Genomic DNA, 24,484 nt, shown 5'->3' on the forward strand with positions numbered 1-24,484 from the left:
AACAAACTGAATGTTAGAGGTTCACAATGGCCTCTTCAACAACCACGTACAGTAACTAAAGAGAACTGGAAAAGAAATAAACACAAGCACAATAGCCAAGCTGATAGAACATCTAATTTGGGCAATTGTTATAGATGGATGGGTATGAAAGCTAAATGGGCATGGAAAGCCGGACTTGTATGGCAGCAGGTAAGATAAGGTCTGAAGCATTTGATATATAGTACAGTTGTCAGTGATATAAGGAAAGATCACTCATTCAACACCAGGAAAATGAAAAGGGATTTTCATTGCTGTGGGAAGATCAAGATGTTAAAATTACACTACTTTGTACTTATGTCAAGAGGTGGAGACCATCTGCAGGTGAGGCACAGGAGCAGTACAGTGCAGCAGCTTCCTTCTAGGACTGCATGCAGGATTTCAGAATAGTTCCACGTAGCCCAGCCAAGTTTTAAAGCTGCATACAGTGCTTTGCAAAAAAAAATCATTGTTTTGTATATATATAACAAAAGGGCATCTGTTTTGTTCTCAATTAGCTTTGGGAAAGCCCACTGATTTCCCTTGGGGTTGTAGGGATAAAATAGAGGGCACAGGTTGTCCCAAGAGTCTTCAAATTTGATTGGTTTTAAATAATGAGAGGATGTATTTCCCACCCCCCACCCCGCCCAAAATGGCATTTTCAAACAAACTTGTCTAAAGTGCCTCAGTTTTCACAAATCCCTGTCATCTTGAAAGCACAGCGGGGTTCAGGGAATATAGTAAACACTGGTATATACAAGAGGGAATACAGTATACACATAGTCTATATGCAGTCTGGACAGTGACCAAAGTGTGGTTGGGCCAAACCTACAGTGAGTAGCATAAAGAAAAAAACAAACAAACCCATGAAGAGTAGCGAATGCTAGTACTTTTTGCCACTGGTCTCACAGAGGCAGATGGCTCCAGGTGAGGTGAAGGGAAGAAAACATCTTTTAAAATGTAGCAAAAACAATTTATGTTCTGCCTATCTCTACACATTTCTAATTTGGACAAAAAATACCTGGTGATTGTGGATAAAACATTTGCATTTTCATTAAAAAAAATTACTGAAACAAGCAAATGGAAGGAATTAGAATACGTAATTTTTAGGTTTGGCAACTGTATTTGGAAACAGCACACAAAAAGTAAAATATTTTGCTGGTCTTCCAGAGTTTTTGCTAAACCTAGTATGCATTGGAACCTGAGTGAATGAAATCCTGTTGGATATTACCATCTTAACAATATGCACTCCATACAGAGCAGCGCTGGCTCCTGTTCAGAGGAGGGAAATTACCAATACTAACAAAGGAAAGTAGATTTACAATAAGCAAATAAACAAAAGCTCCAAATAATTATAATATTCATGGCTTGCCAATGAGTTCCTAGAGTATGAAATTACCTTTCTTTTGGAAGAATGAAGATTTTACAAGGTTAGTATAAACAAAGGGTAATTGGAAAATCAAATTGCTCTACACAAGTTATTGGAAGGTCTGGAATAATGGAGATAACATTTTAAGAAGCCTGCTTATGAATCACTATTTTTTTTGTCTTTTACATTCTTGTCACCGAAAATGCTCCCTGGCAAGTGCAACTGTGGGATACGTAAACTGCTAAATACAAACACCAGCTTACCCCTGATACAATAAGTTCTCCTCCAAGATTCTGCACTTCTGCCTTCACCTTGCTGCAGATATTGAGCTGGTGGCAATAGAGGGCAATGCGCTGTAGATAGGCTAACAGATCCTGCTTGCAGGCTGAATCAGGGCACTACAAGGGGGGAAAAGAAGCAAAATTGATTAGATCTAGCTCAGTTTATATGTTCATTATACAAAGGCAATCCAAGGAAATAGCAGCAGTATGGGCACCATATTAGATTCATCCATATCACTTAACCCTTTAGTGAGGAATTTGATGAGAGCTGAAAGCTATTCTGTACCTCATCTATGGCTTGAGACTCATGAAATAAAATGTGAAAAAAGCATGGGTGCTTTACAAAAATAATTTCTTTTTGGCACTTACCTGATGAACTTAAAGAAAATGTCCTAAGAAAACATCTACAGAGATTAGTTTTTCATTCAGTTTGTAATAAACATAGGAGTCTACTGATGCATAATATACTAGTCCATCTATACTGGAAGGAAATTGTTTATAGTAATATACATGACATATTATAAAAGATGCTTTGAGGCTTGCGGCCATTAAGAAGAAGGAAATGAAATAATCTAGTCTCCTTGTCTTTCTAAGCAATACTTCTCACTACTACTGGTAGGCCATCTAAAGTACTGTACCATTTTGACATAGTCCTCATGACAAAAGTGTGCAGGTAAAAATTACACTGGGTCAAACTAAATAGAATCTGTGAAGGTTTCATAATCAATATAACCAGACATGGCCCAAGCACAACTCATTTATAGTCCATGGAAATAAACTCTTATTTCAATGGTACTGCAGCATCCCCAACAATAATCAACAGCATAATAAACAGCACCCGTAGTTAATATTTCTAGACTTGCCTCCTGAGCACAGGCCTGTATAATTCACACAAATGAAACAGAGTTAAAAGATCCCCTTCCTAAGAGCATGTCTCCAATAAACACTTGCCAGAGCTACACAACAAAGTCCACCTTTCAATATTGTTTGACTATGGAGATCAAATATTCAGAGTCTTTGGAACTAGCTTCTTTAGGTCATCAAAATGCTACATTCAATCTTCCATTTTGGAGAGTAAAACCACCATATGGCACCTAAACTAAACATGATCAGATTAAGCACTCACAGCCCAGTGGCCCCACAATGTCTGTTTGAATGGTTATAATAGCAAAGACAAATAAGGCACAAGGGAAAAATGGTTACAGTGCTCTTAGATGTATAACAACAGCACTGGTTCCATACACACATTGCGGCCCCTAACTCTGAGAGCAATCACTTTGCTTGCTCCTCTGTCTTTAAGTCTAACAAACAAAAAAGAGCTGGGGGTTCTTTGGGGCTGCTAGGGCATTAGGCCGCTTAATCTGTTCTGTACTTATGATAATGCCATAACTTCTTTTTCTCACACAGCTGCAATATCTTTCAAGAGCGAATTCCTGAGAGACTTTTTTTTTTCCTACCTGTGACAATTTAATACAGTAATATTTATCCTACTCTTGAGGCCTATGAGCTGAAAGAAATGAACTTTAAAATGATACCTCTAGAGAGCTGACAAAGCTTTACATACAAGTACCTTGAATCAAATTAAGATGTAAGCTCTCTCTCATTGGAACAGTAATTAAAAATGCGACAGTCAATAAAAGGTTATACTCCATGTATGTCTCAAAAGTTCTGTAAAATATCACCACGGCCAAGGGATTAAAAGAGACATTTAAGTCTCATATTGATTTAAAAAAACCCCAAACCTTAAACTTTGTATTTTACATCCTTCTGAAGGAATGTAGATCAAAGACATGACTGAAACCAATATTCTCTAAACAAGCTGCATGTGTTATGTACCTGACGTTTATTTCTTTAAACTCTCCCATCTCTCACAACACCAGAGTGCAAACTGCAAGATCATTAACGAGCATGTTTATAGCTCTTTCAACACTGTGAATTACATTAACACAGGGATGGATTTCTCCTTCCTAGGATGTACCCAACAGGAGTGGGCTCAAGAGGGGGAAATGGGCCAATTGGGTGGAACAGTTCACATTGCCAAACTTTTGGGGATTATAAGAAAAAGCTGTATCTCTGTGTGCTACTCTGGCCCAGAGTATCTTGCAGGATGAAACTAATGCCATTCCCATGCTCCATTGATACGCTGGAATTCCCGCGATCAGCAGACTTTCTCTCATTTTAAGGGGAAGAGAAGGATGGCTAGATGTCACAGCTGCAGGTTTGGAGGGGGGTGACTAGGGAGGGTATCTGCAAGGATATCCTCTTTATCTACAACTCCCTCCTATGGGTTTTCCATGGTAGTGGATGCTCCAGGTCATTCTTCTCTTGGGGGCATTTCTCTGTCTTTCTGTCTGTCTGTAATGGAATCATTTTTGAATGCCACAGCTCATCCACTGCAAATTTTCAGGGCATTGTCTAGGTGGACAGAATTCATTGGTTTTGGTGAAATTTGGAAAACTGGAAGGGGCTAATGGACAACTCACGAAGGCCTCTGCTTCCAGTTAGCAGGCACAGCAGTGTCGACCACCTCTATAATTGTCAATAAAGCAAAGAACTGGTTTCTGGCGGCCAACATAACAATACTTCCCATCTCAGCTTCGCCCATCGGCCCAATACAGTTTCAAAAGTTAACATCCTAATGACTTATCTCCCAGACAGGCAGAAAAGTAAAGATAATGGTGTGGGAAGGGGGGCACACACAGAGCCCCTAAAATGTGGGTCCCGGTATGAAGTGAATGGGGGCCATGAGCAATGGGGGCACACACAGTGCCATGGCATGGCTGGAAAATAGGGGACAATGTTAGGGGGTTGGACATGGGGGACACAGAACCCCTGCCATTTGGTGGATGGGGAGGCGCATGGAGCCACTGCCATGTTGGATAAGGGGGGGTATAGTGAGGAAAGAGTGAATGAGGGGGCACACTGATTCCCTAGCATTGAGGGAGAACTGGGGACAGTGGAATGAGGGATAGAGACGTGGAGTGAAAACTGAGCTCCTGGAATGTGGCAAAAAGGAGAACAGGGAGCACACAGAATCCCTGGCATGCGGAAGGGGTGGGGGTGGGGTTGCATGGGATCCCTGAAATAGAGGGGGTGGGAGGGAGGTGCACAGGGAACTGGGGTGGGGATAGAGAAATGCAAGGAGCCCTGGCACATGCAATGAGCTTGACCTACTGAAGCAACACAGAGTGTGACCTTTTTATTGCTTTTAGCCATCAACATTCTACGGCAATCATCATCGGTAGCCAACATTTGTTTGTCCCAGATGAAGACATGGGATGGTTGTACCTTCTGGGGTTTTCTGGGGTTCTTAGACTAGTTTACAGATTTCCCATAGTGTGAAAGGTACATGCATCAAACACAGAAGGATGTGCGTAATCCCCTTTTAAGTAAGGAAAACAGTGAGGAGGCTGGAGTATCTCAGCTCACCTTGGTGTTTTTAGCTGTGGTAGCTGATGCTATTATTACTTAGGTGGTTTGATTTCTGAACCAGTGAATTAAAGGGCTGCAGTGTCGGCTTCATTCAACTGACAACGATCTTACCAAACTGACTGGTGCTGAACAAACAGTCTGTCTTCAGCCACTAGATCACAGCACTAGTAGAGACTTTCTCTAGAGGGTCCTTAAACCACTGGGATAATTTGTACTGTCCATACAAAATGCTACTGATTGACTGATTCATATTATATATTTATTTGTTTGGATCATTACCTGATCAGCTACAGCTCGTGCCAATTTGTCCATTCTCGAGCCTGCTTCTGCAATCTTCTTGGCAGCATTAATGACATCAGATGTATTCTTTAATGGTCCTTTACCTCTGGAAAGAATAATATGGTTATACTACAATCTAATTAAATCATGACACAGTTGCAGTGTCCTAACTCAGTGTATGATTATTTATTTTATGAATGCCTTCCTAATTTACTGCAACTTCACCTTGGACTTAACTACTAATTATATGATAGCTTGATAAAGGAACGGGTCTGCTATATTTCCTTTCACATACAAAATGCCTCGCTAGCAGTTTAATTTGATGGTGCCTTCAAGCACATGAACTATGTTTAATAGTATGTGCATTTTTAAGTGCTCATTAGGAAAATGTCCCTGCAGGAATACAAAACTTTTTAAAAATTCTGTTATTCCCAGACCAGTGCTTAACACCAAGTCTGCCAAGTCTAGTGCAGAAATGTCACATTAGGAAATCTCTTCTCTTAGATTTCTGTCATAAAGCTGCTAAACTACCTGAGGCATAATTCAGTTGTGCTTAAATCCTGCTTGATTTTTATAAAAAAACTTTACTACTAATCTGTCTCTCTGGATATTTGTAAGACGATGTAAAAGACACAAGTTCTTATAAATAATGATATCACCTAATTCTTTTATAGTGATTTTCACCCGCACATCCCAAAGTGCTTTATGAAGGAGGTCCACATCATTATTCCCATTTTACACATGGTGAAACTGAAGTACAGAAAGGGAAGTGACTTGCCCTAGGTCACCCAGGAAACCAGAGGTAGAACCAGGAATTGTATACTGGTCCTGAGTCCCAGTCACCTTAACAGTGACCACCTATGTATGCTTTTATGTCACTTATATCAGGAGATCAGCACATCTGACTGTAACACACTCCAGACATTTGGGAGTTATTCCATTTTAACACCACTGAAGTCACTATAGGCAAAGGAGATGCAAAGGGTTTGTTTGTTTTTTAGTGGAAGATGTTGAAGGAGGCTTTATTGAATCTGGTGTAAACAGAGGCACTAAGGTCCACTTAGACTTTCTTTTAATTTACTCCAAACATGACAATGATTTTACTCTCATTTTCACATTATTTCTCATCTTTCGATGTTAGAAACATCCCATTACCAAACTTTCAGTTTGAAGATTAAGGTATTAAAATGTATGCAGCGCGTTGCAGAGAAACCTTTGTATTCTGGTCCCTTGAAGAAGTTATTAGATCATCACCTCTCCCTCCCCAGAACTGATGGCAAGGTATGGGGAAATTTTCATTCTGCTTCAGGAAAGAGAGGTGAGAGATCTAGACCAAAGAGAGATTTTTTTTATGTCCCTCTCATGAAGGGTATAGGGTGATTTTTCACTCCTTTCCTATGAAAGATGGGCAGGGGGGCTAGAGAAGAGAAACTCAGCTCTCTAGAGAAAGATCCTTACATGATTCTTCTGCCTAAGGAAATGATTTTTTCTTTATAGAATACAGGAAGGAAGAATAAGGCCTCAGTGTGTTTGGGCTTTTTGTTTGCTTGGTTGTTTGCTTTTTGCCTTGCAGAAGTGTGGCAAAACATATCCAAATCACGAGCTTTGGAGAGGATTTTTTTTGTCATTCACTCCCCAAGATATCAGGGATTGTAGCACTGCATAGATAACAAACTTTAGGAGGGTGCATTTAATCTCTTGTAAAATGGTCCCTCTGGTCTGATTAACAATGTGGTTGGATATAAACAAAATTGATTCTGTTTAAATGATAATATTAATTAATAGCCTTTTGATGCACTTTAATTAGAACAAAATATTAAAGCCAGGAAAAAAGTCATTGTTATTGACAAGCCCTGATGAAAGTTACTTCTGGATTAAATCAAGGGTTGTTTGTTTAAAGAAATTCAGTCACGAGAATGAGTTCAGTGAATTTTTTGCCATTATTCTTGATTGACATTCATTGCAATTAAATGTTGAAAGTTCAGCAAGTCTTGTGCATTTTGACTCTTGCTAAATAAAAGGTCATTTGAGGGCCTATCAAGTCACACATTATCCTTGCTGCACTACTTCTGTTGAAATTAAAGATGCACAAATAACTAACAAAAAAATACACATTTAATCTTAAATGGTGAACTGTTGAAAACGACCAGGTGAAAGGAACTATTTGGGCATGTCAGTAAGTTGGCTTTCTGTCTCCTCGCCCCCAAACCAAGAAGTCACTAAAGAGTCTCAAGTATAAAACTATTTGTTTGATGTTCTGGCTCGTTGGTAGGAAGTAAAACACCTCTGTGACTGATTTCATTGGGCCAACTCATATGATTAAAGCTAAGCATGTGGTGAGGGGCTTTGCTGCATCGGGATGGAATTGCTCTTGTGCTTAAGTGCTTTGCTGAATCAGCGTCTTAATGCTGAACAGTGTTTAAACAATACTGAAGATCTCCTTCGTGTTAAAAGGCAAATATACAAGGCAGTGATTACAGAACCAGCAATATTAGAATTGCTGTAGACACATTACCTAAACATAGTAAATACACTCAATGTTCCTTAAACGCCATAATAAAGAAACGATGCAGGGTTCAAGAGGAAGCACTCAGTACAAATTATTTTGTGCTTACCTTGTAAAGTCTGTCATTTCCATCATAATCATGCACATCTGCTTTGCCAACACAATGATGTCATTACCACTGTCATCCCATTTGGCCACCTCAGCATCCAGTTTGCTCTTTTCTTGGTGGAATATCTCTACCTGCTCCGCAATCTTAGCCTTCTCCTCCTGGGGCAGTTGAGCCATGATAGCCTGGACAAAATGTAGAGTAGTTGCCCATGAAAAAAGGAAGCTAGAAACCGTTTTAGTTTCTAAGGGTCTAATCTGGCAAGGTGCTGAGCACCCACAACTTCCAGTATCTTCAGAGGGAGTTGGGGGTGCTAAATCCGTCACAGTTGGCACTCAGCACATTTTAGGATAGGATTTTAATTCTGAAAGCTATAAAGCCAAATGGTACAGATAGTTTCTTCAGAAAAGGATCACTGCTATAATTTCACGGTGAACAAAAAAAAACTCACAGGGACTCCATACAGAATAGCAGAAAGCAATCAAAGCTTACAATGTATAGTGCCAGACCCTCACCTGGTGTAAATCAACATAGCTCTACTCACTTCAGTAGGATTACACTGATTTATGCGAGCACAGGATGTGGCCCTGGCTACAGTGAAATCTGACATAAATGAGTTCAGTTGTCTTAAGTGGACCAGATTGTTTAGTATAAGTTATAGCATAACCACATGACAAGCAAAATTGAACCGGAAACTTCACAGGTGTGCTTCAGAATGGTCTCTTAAAACAGGGGTTGCCTATTAGAGTTGTCTTTAGTACTGATTTCACTGTCAGAGCATTCACACTATTAAACATTTTTAAATTAAAGTCTATACATTTAATAAAATGGTCCAAATTTTGTTTTCACTGTATCAGCTATTTCAAGAGTAACTACAGCATATTCTTGTAAAACAAGGGACTTTTCTAGCCCTTATAAAATCTTTGCAAGTTTAAAGACTGTACATCTATGACACTGAAGACTGAAGACAGTGAGCAGAAGCCACTACAATCCAACTAAAAGACAGGATTTTTTTAATTATATCTGAAACTTTAGACAGATCAAAAATGAAGGAAATACACACTACCGGGCAGCCCCGTAGTTTGGCTAAGTTTCAAACACCTCCACCTCTCTCATATCTCACTGTCAATCAGAAGCATCCTGGCTTTCTACTTAACTTGAGGTTGAAATAAGCTATGGCATGCAAGGGAATATGTTTAAAATGAACTGAATGAACATACCTTTCAATAACATTTAGTGGTTTAATTGGTTCTTGGATGATATGCAAAATGGCACTAAATAGGTTGATTCTAATTTGCCTTGACTATCAACAAAGGAAAAGGAAAATTACCAAAAAATGGCAAAATTATGAAAGTTACTTTTGAAGATCAAATGGACACTTCCAACAACGATTCTCAAGAAGAGATACTATTTGGCTTCAGGGTTCTGAAGACCGCATTATGCATTTAATGGGGTGTGACACATTTAAGTGTCATTACATTTTTTCTTGTTTATGTCACTTTCAATCAGCTGAAGTCTTTCTCTACATATTCTTAAAATGCTCTTGGCTTTTTAAAAATTCATAATTGACCTTTTCCAAAACTGGAATTAAAAAAGGTTATCTATAAACAGTAGATCAGAAAATGAGAAATTTGCAAGTTAATCAAATTAAAATTCAACACATGAGTTTTAATTAGGCCTTATCAATGTAACTCAGCGGTTTCAAATGTTAACACATTAGTCTTTCCACAGAGAAATGCAGTGTAAGTTAAACTCTCTCTTCTCCCCCACCCCCAACACTCTAGAACTGATTAATTCATTGTAACTAATGGGATGTGAAAATAAAGTTCGGTATGATCAGAAAGCTAAGAAGGCCAATCTGTATTACTTGTGTTTGGTTCCTGTCTTTGTGGACAGTCTAACCTGAGCTTTTCGGTGCTCCTCCAGTATGCCTTAATGACTCTGTTTCAGCTGCTGATGCATTTCTAAGGAGCCATACCCAGCAGCAAATGCAGCTTGTATATTCAAGTTTTATCTCCCATCAAAGACTGACAGCAAGCTTTTCCACTGGAATGCTAATAGCGTTCACAAAGTAGGCATATTATACAAATCTACTATAGCCTCTAACTAAAAACCTAGCTTTTCTCCAACAAGGAGTCCTGTACGGCATGATCCTCCAAGAGGCTGAGTACAGTGGTGCTGGAACAGGAGGGTCCAGGGGGCCATTACCCCATCACTATTATCCTGCCTTAAGGGTGAGTGATGGGGGTGGAGGGGGCAGATAGGAGCGAACAGGGCCTCGGGGAAGAGGCAGAAAGAGGGCAGAGCCTCAGGGGCGTGGGGATGGGTCCCCAGGGAAAGAGGCAGAGTTGGGGGACGAGGCCACCATTCAGGCACCAGTGGACCCCCACATCTCAGGACCCTCCGGAGCTTCTCGCTGAGTAGCTTCAGCTCAAGGGGTCACTCAACACAGTGGCTTTTGTGGCTTATCACACTGATCATAATCATCTCATTTTCACCCTGTCTTCCTTCTGATGCTGCTGTATCCACCCATTGGTTCTTGTCTTATACTTAGACTGTAAGCCCTTTGGGGCAGTGACTGTCTGTTATAGTTTTGTCCAGCACCTATCACAATTGACAACAACAATAATAACCATAATAGGATTTGAGATTATGGCTGCTAGCTGGATTAGGCCCTTAATAAGGATGCTGTGACTGTCCCTTTTTCTCCTCCTCTAAATCTATTTTTTTAAATTCTAATTGTAATACTGAAAGAGCAGCATAATCCCACTGCCCCAGGTTTAGCCATGAAAGAAATAAAGACAGAATCTGAATGAACTAAAGAGCACCAGGAAACTTTTTACACTTTAGTTTATTTCAGCACTCAGTCTTCCTGCATGTATTAAATATTATGTCACACTCTTTAAACAACAAAAACCTCTCCGATATATCTGCCATGGTTCCTGGGCAGGCTGCCTCTTCTGAGACCCTTTGCCAGTGTTCCCCTTTCAAGTGACGGGCCTGCTCCTCTACTTCTCCTTGGAGGGGACCTTGTGATCTGATCACTCTTTGACAGGGTTTCTGGGATCCAATCTTCCTGGTTACCAACCACAATACCTATCAAGCCTAACAGGTTTGGCACCTGCAAATGTTTTCGCCCAGGACCTGGTGGTCGGCAATAGCAGGCGGAGACACAGAAGCAATATATTTTTTTTAAAGTAAGATTTAATTGCCAAAAGGTTCACAGCACTGAGACATGGATATAAAACAACAAAGAGCTCTGTGTGCGCACTATTTTACCTACCTTTGGCATTCCCTTCAAGGTAGACATGACATAACCTCAGTGCCTCTGTTCTGCTGGAGAGCAAATTACAGCCTGCTTGCTGCAGACCCTGCTCTTCCTTCAGTCTGTGTCAGCCTGCAGCAGCTGAGAGCTTCCCCCTTCCTTTCCACATCTTTTGCTCTCCAGATTCTAAGCCTTGGGAAACAGCTAAGCAGGGTTGGGACCTATAAGTTGCTTTAGTTAACCCGGCTATGGTGTTTTCGTGTTTTTTGGGATGCTCCCAATCCAAGCTATTGTGTTTACAGTTTGGTTCCCCTGAGAGCTCTCTTTTTATCCATCTGACGAGTAACCCACCCACCATCAGCAAATATATAGAGGCATGCACACTAGTAATAAAAATAAAACAGATATTTTCCAGTTTTCTACAATCTCTCTCCACTGCTTCTGTACCAGGTTAAAAAAAGGGAGGATTTTAAACTCTCTCCAGTCAAACACATGTTCATGTGGTGTGTTAACAAAACAGTATTCACTTGATTTTGTATCTGAACTGAGCAGCCTACTTAGCAAAAGGTAAACACTAATCAGAGAATGGAATAATCCTGAGGGTCAACCAACTTCATTTCTCCAGCATCTCTGACCCCTGAAGCATTTGTCCGCTTCATTTGCAATCACCATGCATAAGCTAAGATCACAAATCACAATGTCTCCAGTTTATCATGATATAATTACTCTGATAAAATTACATTGACTCAGTAACAAATGTCTTCAATTACAATTATATTACAGAGACTACTCAGCACCTTAAACAGCTTTCCTAGACACGTCAGCACACTGAGAAACACGACAAATGTAAGGTATCTTCAGATACTGCACATTATGCCCTTAAGGTTTGTTTGTTTGTTTTACATTTCCTGAATACTCTCAGCTACAGTACATTCCAATTGTGCAAGGCCTTTTGCTATAGTTCTAGCTTGAGCAAATAACTGATACAAGACGTCACATAACCCTGACAAAATCATATAATACACTTGGTCCAAATGTACTGCAAGTGAAAAGACCTAAATAAATATCTATGCCTGAAAACCAAAACTGCCAGCCTCCTCGCTGAAGTGAATCCAAAAATTTTAAATCGCCCAATTAGCTTTCAGAGGCATACTTTTCATTTGGAGCTGTATACAGAGTTGACGAGGTACAGGGATTTTATACTCACTCTTGCACTCTGCCCAGCAATAAGCTGGTCATCCTCAGTCTGAACACTCGTTCGGCTGCGAACATCATAATCTTCTTGTTCAAAGTCTGAATCATCCTCTAACTCTTCAGGGGTCTAGAAAAAGAGAGAGAAATAGAGAGGAGGAGGAGGGAGTGATGATGGGCTTACAAAAGATACAGACAAACTCCAGTGTACAGTAAGTTCTTATTTCATCAGCTACCTGCCTAGGAAACACTGTTTCTTTTTTTCTTTTAAATTAACTTGGCTGCCCAGGCAGTCAGGACCTGAAATTTAATTGTCCTCAGAATTAAGTTGTTCCAACTCTGGCTTCTTTCACCAATGACATTCATCATCGCCTTCCTGTGATTTCTCTTAACTCAGTTAACATGATGAATGCGGTCTCATGAACGCATATCTTTTGGATGTATTCACTGCCAAAATGCAATATTTCAAAATAATGCTAATTGGTCTATAAGGGGAGACTAATACTATTAGAGTGCCAGAACACCCTGCATAATCTTCAAGAGAGAAAGTAAGTACCCAACAGACTGGTAGAAAAAGAGAAGTCCTCAAAGCAAATGCAGGGCTGCCCCTCAAAGGAAATGTAGATGATCTGGTCAATTATTTTTAAAGCAGGTATAACGTTTTGAAAAATGTCATCTTGGTGGTGATGGAAACTAAACACTCTGCATAGTCCCAGGCCTTTGTAACTTACTTCTTCCTCAGGCCCATTAAGTGGAAGATTGTTAGCTTTCATGGCATGCTGTGAAATACACCTTTTCTCCCTTGCCCAAGAGAACTGGGTGTTGGACAGGGCTGGGCAGTGGTGGTGCGAGCTCTGTTGGGGGTCGCGTGGGGGAAACCAGTTAGTTTTTGTTCTATTTATGTTGTCACTAGGTTGTTTGATCTAGTGGATATATTTATTTATTAGTGCAGTTTTACAATTGTTTTGCACTGGATGGGTGCTCTTGTGTTATAGTTTGGGGGGGGGACACAATGATTAAATAAAAATATGTCAATACATTATTAATATTTTAACAATACCAATATGTAACAATATATTGGATAATATTGAACAGTTAAGAATATTGCTAGGAGCTACCCTAGCCAAATAAATAATTATAATAACAATACAGAACAATAGAGAACAGAGAAATAACAGGTGAAATCTTCCCCTCACTGCCCTATAAATGTGGCTCATCTTTAGAGCCCTGCATGGATATAAAATTTGTATCCATGAGGCACAAACATGATTTGCTGATGTAAAGTGGATATCTGCAGATTTGCTGGGCTCTAGATATAGAATTTGGATCAGCATCCATCCGCTATCCAGAAACATATAAAGCAGATATCTGCAGATCTGCAGGGCTCTACTCATCTTTTAACCTGTAGGTACCATCTCTATGGCAGAAAGTGTCCACATTAATATATTCAATACTTGTGGGCCTTGTTGCAACTGCCAGCAGAGGTGCTAATCATTGTCAGTTAAGAATATAAGAACGGCCATACTGGGTCAGACCAAAGGTCCATCTAGCCCAGTCTCCTGTCTTCTGACAGTGGCCTATGCCAGGTGCCGCAGAGGGAATGAACAGAACAGGTAATTATCAAGTGATCCATCCCCTGTTGCTCATTCCCAGCATCTGGCAAACAGGCTAGGGACACCATCCCTGCCCATCCCGGCTAATAGTCATTGGTGGAGCTTTCCTCCATGAACTTATCTAGTTCTTTTTTGAACCCTGTTATAGTCTTGGCCTTCACAACACCCTCTGGCAAGGACTTGCACAGGTTGATTGTGATTGTGCTTCCTATATGGTTATGTGCACATGACAAGAAGAGTGAAACGGGGCCATCTTCGCTTGACTTATAGAGTGTGAATTAAATATGGGTTTTGATGCTGAGCTCTGCAGGAAGAAATAACACAATATGACAGTGTGGAAATGAAACTTCAGCAGAATCACTAAAGGGATGCAGATACAATTAGTGCATGTAACAGGTTAGACAGAAGATAAAATGGAGTTGAAAAATATAAATTCTTTTCTTTTCTACTACTGGGGAAATTGTTGACTGCTACCCATCATTATAACATCTCACTGTATGGTTCTGTTAATATCTCCATTATATGTGCTACAGTCATCTCTCATCTGCCTGACAGCTAGACCGTGACATTAAAACCTGCCCTCAATAAGGGACAGTGTGTAGCAGAGCCAGTCCAGGAGCAAACCAGAGAAGGACTTGTACCTCAGAGTCCAGCTCTTCATCAGCTCAACCCTTGCTCTAAGTGCTTTTTCATGAATCAATTTATTTCATATGCACCATGCACTCAGCCAGCTATTGTAGTTGTCAAAAAGAGGGCGGAGCCAGAGCTTCTCCTCATTCCTGCTCCTCTTAGCTCCCTCTACTCCCAGTTGCTCACAGGTGGACAATACTGGGCAAGTAGTCTCTCCTCTACCACCCACAGCCAAAGTTGCAATCTGAGCAGGGTAGTAAGGGGGTCTTGTAACTATCCTATGCAGCCAAGAAAGGGCTGTGATAATCTAGCCCTGAGAGAACAGCCTGGGAGAACAATCAAAACAATGTGGACAAATGACATCAATTTAGGGAACAGGAGGAAGTCTGTGAAAGAGGTAAGGCATACTCAGGAAGCTCGGCATTTAAGTGGCTTAGGCCTAAGAAAGCATTCTGAAAGAAAACACAGCCGTTTCTTTAATTTTGATATTTGCTGTCTTACAAACCACAGTACTCAAAAGAGGGAAAAACATCTAATTTGGTTTAGGTGGTGGGTTTAAAAAAAAAACAACCCCCCTCCCACCCCAAAAAAAGAACCCTAGTCATGCAAAACAAGGGACACTTTAATAGAGGTATTTTTGTGTAACAATATTCTACAGTGGTTATATGGAACCTAAATATCTCCTCCATACACATCTCAGATCTAGCCCCAAGCTAGATTTACACATCCATCCCTTTTCTGTTAAGGGTTTTCAACTCTGGAGGATTAAATGTCCTCATTTTCTTCCAAAGCTGTTTCTTTTCTGCATTAAGATCAACAGTAGCGATCAGCTAGTTTTAGGCCCACATTTGAATTTGCCTACACATTTTTCCATGTGCCCAACTTTACACCCACCACGTCAGGTATGCACAAAAGGGTGAATGCACTTTTGAAAACTGGGGCCTAAAACTGACTCATTGGCTGACTCTTTAAGTTGTAATTTACTGTTGCAACATTGCTTTCCCACAGCCTGATCTCTTAGGTATACCTCTGAACAGGGCCGGTTCCAGGCACCAGCCCAGCAAGCAGGTGCTTGGGGCGGCCAACGGAGAGGGGTGACACGTCCCTCACTCCCTCTGGGAGCGAAGGACCAGCTGTCGAATTGCCGCCGAAGACTGAAGCGGCGGTGGTAGATCTGATCACGACTGTGGCTTTTTGGGGGAGTTTTTTGGTGCTTGGGGTGGCAAAACCCTGGAGCCGGCCCTGCCTCTGAATGCTAACTCTCTCTTCAATTTGCTTGGAGACAAGGCACAGGGATACAAACCACACTATTATATAACATGTACTTTGACTTTTAAAGTACACTCCTTACGTAGTGTCTTACAAAAAGTATCACGGGGTCTTTAATGTCTGTGCACAGCAGACAGGATCTTGTTTTTAAAATCTAATCTCCAAGGCTCACAACAGTGTCTGGACTGTAATTAATCTACTTTGGAAGAATGAAGGACTGATTAAATCCTGTAAGGATTTGAACCTGTTGCTCTTCTAACACTGACAGACCCCAGTTGACAGCAGGCGTGATAGAACCTGAGACCTCTGGAGCTTAATGCATAAGCCTCTAGTGCATGAGCTAAAAGCCACCTGCCTCTTAGCTAAGGCAGTAGAACAGACTCATTTTATCTCTCTCTAAGTGGTCTCTGAGTGGCCTCATCTAAATGCAACTAGATTGGACAGAGCCCCACACCTGGGAGGTGTGTGGGTTACACTATAGGCACCAGTAAGACACCCATATTAAGTCCAAGTTGCATCAATTGTTGGAGGCAGGGAAAGCAAGATCAGGCTACATTAGCAAACTGCAATGGAAGCAAAATAAACTTCAGCAATATGAGTTTGTTCTACCTTCCATGTGGCCGGCCTCACCATAAACCAGAGGGAAAAACTGTGCATCCATCAGAAAATAAAAAAAAAGTCTATATGAGCAGATTTGAAAAGGGTGTTTGTTTTTTTATCAGTTTACATATATTTTATAAAGACAAAAGAACCTCCCAGCCATAGTTTTATATGTATTTGACAACTGTAACAAATGCAATTATTATAACTAATCCAGCATTGCTGTAACTCCAACAAGCCAGTCTAACCCTCCTAACAAGAAAAAAAGAAAGACAAAAAATAAATTACTCTATTCTCCCATCAATAACCAGACACCTTCAGAATATTCCTACTCTCCAAAAACTAGGGGGAAAAGAAAGGTCTTGGAGCATTCCTTGGAGGGTCAAATCTGCAGTATTTTGGACCAAGAAGGAACTAGTTCCATAACTGAGAGGCTCTAATAGAGAATGTCCTGCTAGCAGCACCTTTGCTGACTGGAACATTACCTGATACTGGCAGTCTCGCAACAGATCTTTGGCTATTTAGAGTCTTCTAGGTCAAAACCAACACATTAAATTAAACCTGGAAACCGCCAATACAGATCACAGATCACAGAACACTGGTGTAATATGCTTAAAGACACACAGCTTAAAAAGCTGGTGATCAAATTCTGCACCAGCTCCACTTCCAGATAAATTGAGGATGTAGCCGCACAGATGATCGCGAAAGATTCACATCTGAGAGCAAAAGACTCAACCTCCTGGCCACTCAAACATGAAAAAGATGCTGTTGCGGCAGTTACTAACCGTACAATGAGTTTCATTCCCATTACTAAGGAAAACTCATCAGTAGCAATGAAAAAAAACCAATGTGTAACAGGATCCCTAGACAGTGATAGATGGCTGAATTAAGTTATTTTCTATCTTCTTTTTAGCTACCATAATTGTATTCTTACATTTATGCCATCATCAGTATTTTTTCAAGCTTGGAAGAAGGATTTTTTTCTATACCAACTATATTAATATTCCCCAATAGTGTAATGGTTCTCTTTTCTCTTCCATAAGGACAATAAAGAAAAAAATATTTCTTTCCCTTTCTTTAGTTTATTAAAACCAGTAATACAAAGAAAAACTAGCTTAAAATTTATTTCTTCCATGGAATGAGCTGACTAGCTCAGAAAATTCCATTCTTCTGTGACATGCACATCACCAATTACTGTGGGAATGATAATTTTTTCTGTCAGATGCTCCGACAAGATTACAAGTCATTTTAATCCTGGGAGAAGGTTTAAAGCACAAATCAGAGGGGTATGTGAGACTAACTTCATCACTGGGTAGAAATACTTCAGAGATTGTTTTTAAAGTAAGCCTTCATAACTGTGCATTTAATTGCAATACAAGGTTATTTCCATGGTCCTGTATCTCTTACTATTATTATTGGATTCTGGATCTCTTGTCATTAATATATAATAGTTTGGAATGTATCTGTTCGGTACCTAAAGGATAGGTAAATTGACAAGAAAATCCTACTATCTCATTGTTGGCAATCTTAGCAGAGGTCAAGACTGATGACTAAAGTACCCTTTTATTCATATAGATTGACTCCTCATATCATGAATGAAGCAAACCAAGCAAGGCAGTGTGGGAAAATTAGCACTGCCAGTACCCAATATCATTTACAGAAGTCAATTTCTCCTACCTTGCAGCTGGTTGGATGCATACGCTGAAGAAAAACTGTTCAGACTGAAAATCACATTTCATCTGATATTTTGTACCCACTATCGCTATAAGTAAGACTGCTCCTGCAAAGATGGACCCATGTAAATTTATATCTTTGAGTTGCCCCATTGAACTCGCAAAATAATCTATCCATCCCTCCGTCTTTGCTCTGACAAAACAAGTGTGAGTTTTGCCCAATTGAGGAATGCCCATCAGGTTCCACACCTTTGTTAAAGTTTGGAAGGAAGTGTTTACCCTGACCTCATAAAGTGCCTCTGCAGAATTCACCAGCTAGGATTACATGCAGCACTGAAAAGCAGCAGAATGATACAATGGAAAACGTAAATTGGGATATTTTCAGAGCTCACAAGGCCTGCATGCTGATCTGCTTTCCAGGCTAGTGGTTAACATGTCAGTAGGGTAATAAGGAAAAAAATAAATATGATGTGAATCCAGAATTAAAAATGGTATTTTACTGCTAAGAAAAAATCTAGCTCCTTCCACTGTAGGAGTGCAGGTGGCCTTGGTAACACATCTGGTATAATCCTGCTGTGCAAGAGGAGGAACTGGAAACCAGGAGCTTCTGCAGGGGGTAGCTGAAAGGCCTGATATCTGTGACAGCTTATACAAGGGGAAAGAGGACAGTCAGAGGGGTCTGATCCTGTAACATAAGCATCCTCTAGTTTCCCTCTCATGTGATGGGGTTGCATATGCCTGTTGTTAGGAGAAGGATTGCCTCTGCAAGCTTACATTCCCAGCTATCTGGGTTTAACACTAGGCACTGGAAAGGAACCTAAATGCATTGCAGATATAAAGTTAAGCGTCTAAATAACTTTTGTTGCATTTGTAGCAGATAGTGGCAGATGAATAATAATAATAAAAAAAATGACTGCCCCAATCCTTCCAGGGTTTTCATCAGCGCCATGTTATAGTCACAGCCACCAAGCATGGTTACCGGCTTGCTGAAAGCTGCTCAAAGTGAGGGCTGTTGTTTCAACGCTGCCAGTTGGTTAAATAGGAAATTTTTTATTTTGCTGTGTTTCAGATTCTGCAAAGTGTTTTCACTGCTGCTGTGTTTGCATGGCTTTCACTGGGCCTGAGGCCTGATCCTGACAGGTCCTATGAAGTCACACATCCCATTGTTTACAAACAGGAGCTCAGTTATTCTTAGGGCCAGGCTCTTTATGATGTGGCTGTGGTGACACCAAAGAACCAGGTAGACCTAGTCTCTGAATTAGTATGTTGCTCAGCTTATTATAAAAAGGATGCCTGATCAAATTGATTGGCTAGTCAACATTCAAATGGCACTTTCTTTACCTGCTTAAACATTTTAAACCATCCTTTTGGAAGTTCTGTGGAGCAGCAAGGCATTTTTATTTTCTCATTTAGTTATTAACAATACCTACCTCATTCACCTAGATGCATGCAGAGATTAACAATAAAATATTCCATGCAAACAATTAAGATCTTAACAAAACAATTGCACTAACATTGAAATAATTCTATTGTACTAGGCCTTGCATCTACAGAGAAATGTGATCAAATCCTACCCTGGATAATTAACAAAAATATCTTTGGTGCATCTTTTCCTATTTCCTTGGAAACACAGAGCTACATAAACTAAAACCTATGCAACATCAGATATCAAACTCTGTTCTAATGAGGCCATAGACTGGAAGAATAGGGTGCAATATGTTACAATTCAGGTGCACAGACAGCTATTTGTGAAACCTAGTAGCACGACATACAGCAGTAGCCTCTGCTACTGCTCCTTAACTTTAACAAACCTCAGACTCACATACAAGTGTTAACATAATCTAATCTCTTTACTAACAAGATCTTTCTGCTGTACAAACATTTGTCCTACATTCATTTCCATGTCAAATGATTCTTCTTGATTATAAAACAATGTAGGTGCCAGGCAGCTTTTATATTCCTCTCGTCTTCTATAATACTTTCCTTTAAGCACCAACTTTTATTTCCCAGGTGCCTTACATACCCTTATCATCAGAACAGCTTTCCTGATGTCACGAACTCCATCATAAACCAAGCGGGAGGCATCTATGAATTCATTCTCTTCAAATGGCTGTGGGACATTCGCACTCAAAGCTTCAATGGCAACCTCAACTTGTTCAGCAAAACGTGGCATAACTAGATTAAACAAAATGAAAGGCAGTATGATTACAGACCTTCTTTCATGTATATTTTCCCCTGCCCTTGGGCATAAATACTTTCCAGCGGGCATGGAACATGCTGCTGTCATAGTTTCAAGACACTGAAAGAAAGGTTCCCAGACTGGATTTTTGCTGACTTACAGGAGGGCAAGGCTTTCTGTCACATTTTTGTGAGAGAAAGAAAACAATATAGTTACCTGTAATTATATGACAAACAATTAACAACTCTTTAGCAAAGAATGACTCATTGACATTTTAAAGTCTCTAACTAATTTCGTATGTCAGTTAAGTATAACCAAAAGCATGCCTAGAAAATTACAACTTGGAATTTATGCTAATACAATGTTATTCATGCAAAATGACCAAAATGTGATTTTGCTATTACTCCTATTAATTCATATTAGTTAACAAACCATAGCATAACTCACAATGAATAAAAAGTCCCTCCCCAAAAAAACATTCTTAGACTGCAAAAATGCGGTAAATGATATTTCTGAAGGTATGTAAGACAGCACCCTGGTTCTTCATGATAGTAATCTTTACATGATGAAAGATATCAGCGGCTGTAAGTTAACAATCTCTTCCAGGTATTAATGACTGGGGTATATGTATGCTCTAAGAATACACACATAATGAATATACTCATTATTTATTTATTTTAGTAGTTTATAGGCACTTCTACAGTTTTTGTTACTGGAGTAACTGTGAAAATCTTAGGGTGCTTCCCTGCTAGTGTTGCCAATTTTGATTGGGCGTATTCTTGGAGGTTTCAACACATGACATAAGCTTTAATTAAAAGATTAATTTTTAATTCCTGGGGACTCCAGGAAAATCCTGGAGGGGTGGCAACCCTATTTCCCACAAGCATTTACCATGGAGCAAAAGATTGTCACAAACAGTCCCTTGAATTCAATCATTGGGTTCTATGCAGAGTGGCAAATGTTCCCAGAACCAGGGCTGCCTGGAGGGTGGGGCAATTTGCCCCAGGTTCCTCAGGGGCCCCCATGAGAGTTTTTAGCGGGTCTTCAGCGGCAGGTCCTTCAGTGCCGCCAAACACACCTGGATCAAGTGAAGGTCCTGCTGCCGAAGACCCAGAGCTTCTTCCGCTCTGGGTTTTCAGCAGCAATTCAGCAGCAGGGGCTCCTTCTGCTCCAGATCTTCGGTGGCAGTTTGGCAGCGGGTCCTTCACTTGCTCTGGGACATGCTGCCGAAATGCCCTGAAGACCCGGAGCAGAAGGACCCCCGCCACCAAAGACCCGAGGCCCCCTGAATCCTCTGGGCAGCCCAAATCAATTCTTTTTTCAGCTCAGGCCAAATTCTACATACATTTAAGTACATGAGTAATCCTGTTGACTTCAGTCAGACTATTCAAATGCTTAAAGTTAAGCACATACATAAATGTTTGTAATATTGGGGCCAAAAATAATATATAACAAATATAAGCAATGCATGACCTGATCAGTTCCCATTGATTTAATGGATTGATTTCATGGACCTTGAGGTGAATAGGTTTCTAAATATTTGGCCATCTTTACTCACATATAGATAATAATTATTTATTATTTGAATTGCGGTAACATGTAAGAGCGCCAGTCATTGACCAGGACCTTGTTGCACCAGGTGCTGTACAATCCAATGACAAAAAGTCAGTTCCTGTTCCGAAGACCTTACAATAACATCTAATCCTTTTCCTGCTATTTTATTCTTTTTCGTCCCCTTTATTTCTCACCACAAGCCCATCCTGCAGTCTGTATGCAAGAGAAACTCCCATCAATACTACTGGGAGAAGTGATCTCTTATACTTAGAAGAAAAACCGATAGCAACCACAGACTCATCTTTTCCATTTCTGAGCTTTATGCATGATTTAATTTATTCATTCTAATCTGAATTTGGCACGAGAAACTCTTATATTAATTGGTATTCATTAGACACGACTCGCTTTAGTGGAACCTGTTAAAAGAATAAATCAACTCAAAATACAGTTTATTCTGCCAAACCCCAAAATATATTTTATGTAAGAGGATAGTGGAGCTTTCTTTAATACATATAAGTTAGGGATGGAAAAGACCTATAAGGTTACCTAATCCAGACAATGCAGGATTCTTCTCCACTATATATCTGAAAGCTTTCTCTGATTCACTTTGAAGTGAATCAAATTAAGATGCATCTACTGCTTCCTTAAGGAAACTAGTGCACGGCCAAAAATTGCTCATCGATGGGATTTTTCCCCCAACTAATCCCACATATGTTTTCTTGCTACTTTATTTCTCCGTTGTAATTCATCCCGCTGCTTGTAATATATAATGAAATTTATACTTATAGCTGGGCTATATTTATTTATATAGGTTTTTTTTCTTAAAGCTTCACTTGATCCATACACTCTGATGTATGGAAATTAAAAAAGATGGAACTCTGTAATGTGTATTTCCAGCTAGCCTGGTCATAAGAAGAGACTCACTGAAATTGTAGCTTTACATATGTGAACTTCAGAGCATATTGCCTTGGAGTATTTGTAAGGGATTATTTACTTGATAAATCATGACTGCTCCTCTGGTATCATGGAAATATGTACTTTAAAACATTTAAAAGGCATCTGCACCTGCTTTGTTCAGCAATGTACATGGTAAGAAGCACTTCTCACCATAGATAAGCTGCATACTGAATTTTTGTATGAAACTCACATATTTACCCAATATACTGCAACAGAACCCATTATTATGCATTTCTTAGGACTAAATTGTTAAAGTGAGCAATAGCTCTGTGATAGGACACACAGGAGCTAGATTGTCCTCACAGGAGCATAGGGATCATTGCGTTCACACAAATTCTTCAGCTAGTGGAAGCATGTTACCCACATTAACCCAGTGAAAGTCTCTGTTCCCCCTATGCTGGCTAAAGTGTGTGTAGAAGTTTATGGATCTGCTACTATTGTTTCTAAGTTAAGGGACACATTTCCTTAGCTCAAGCAGTAGGGGTCCCCACCTTTAAATTCAGAGATTGTTCTGGGTTCAAGCCTCACAGATGGTCTCTCTCTGGGTGGTAATGCAAATGAGGCAGCAATTGGAGAATTAAGGCTGTTAGTTCAGAGGCTTTATAACAGACTCATAAACATCTAGCCAGGAGAGATGGACAAAGAGACATGTTTTGTTATCTTGGGAAGCACCCCTGTGCTCTACCCCTCTATAAGCAGCAGGGTTTAAAGACTTTTTGGGATGGCATTAGCCAGAAGCAGTCCTTGCACGAAATACACAGTTGTGGTTGGCAGCTTTGTGACAAAAGCTACTTATACCCTCTCAAACCATTTGTACTCTGCCACACCTGGCGAAAACTGTCCCTTAATGTCAACTATCACACTCACTTTAATTTGCCTTTTTTTAAATGCTGAAAGTTACTAAACTAAATTTAGAATTGATTGCTTGACAAAATGCCTTTTTAAATTGATGCTTTAGTTGTGGCTGATGTTGTTGGACAAGCATAAAAAACACAAACAAATAATGTCTTATTTACCATTGTTTCTCTAGCCATACATTATTGTTGAGCATAGTAACATGTTTTGGAAATTGAAGCAAGAAACTCATTGCTCTCCAGTTCAGGCTTTCAGGCCACACTTGAAAAACTCTGTGACAGTGATATTTGGCAAGTACATACCGTTGTTGCATCTATAAAACCCACATTCTGTATTTCAGTCTCACATGTACAGAGACTAGGATTTTCCTCTGCAGACAGCAGAAGTCAAAAGCAAAATTCAGCTGGAACCACAAACATTTGGATATGGATTTGAAGTTCATGGGTGAGTGAGACAAGGGATTGGTTCAGTTTATTTAGTATAGAGAAAAGGCAAGAGACCGATTCTGAATTCACAGACAAATCTGAATTTTCTCAAAAGCTCAGATCAGATCAGATCCCCTGGGTTTTGGTTCAGGCTGTGATCCTGCAAATACTTACAAATGTGCTTAACTTTAAATATGTGAGTAATCCTAATTGACATCACCTGGCATTAATGACGTGCATAAATTTAAGCACATGCGTAAATGTTGCAGGACTGAGGTCTATTAA

General features: G+C 40.0%; 1 protein-coding gene across 3 annotated transcripts in view; it reads right to left on the minus strand.

Annotated features, from left to right (window-relative positions):
• The window catches only part of CTNNA2 (catenin alpha 2), an 828,797-nt gene that overhangs the window by 38,973 nt on the left and 765,340 nt on the right, over positions 1-24,484 (minus strand). For all 3 annotated transcript variants that reach the window (XM_050943344.1, XM_050943345.1, XM_050943346.1), the window contains 5 exons: positions 20,253-20,404; positions 12,461-12,574; positions 7,992-8,173; positions 5,377-5,482; positions 1,648-1,782 (listed from right to left, as the gene is read on the minus strand). In XM_050943344.1, the coding sequence (XP_050799301.1) occupies positions 1,648-1,782; positions 5,377-5,482; positions 7,992-8,173; positions 12,461-12,574; positions 20,253-20,404 (689 nt within the window). The remainder of the gene's footprint in view (positions 1-1,647; positions 1,783-5,376; positions 5,483-7,991; positions 8,174-12,460; positions 12,575-20,252; positions 20,405-24,484) is intronic.

This window comes from Gopherus flavomarginatus, chromosome 3, assembly GCF_025201925.1.
Source record: "Gopherus flavomarginatus isolate rGopFla2 chromosome 3, rGopFla2.mat.asm, whole genome shotgun sequence".
Lineage (NCBI taxonomy): Eukaryota > Metazoa > Chordata > Testudines > Testudinidae > Gopherus > Gopherus flavomarginatus.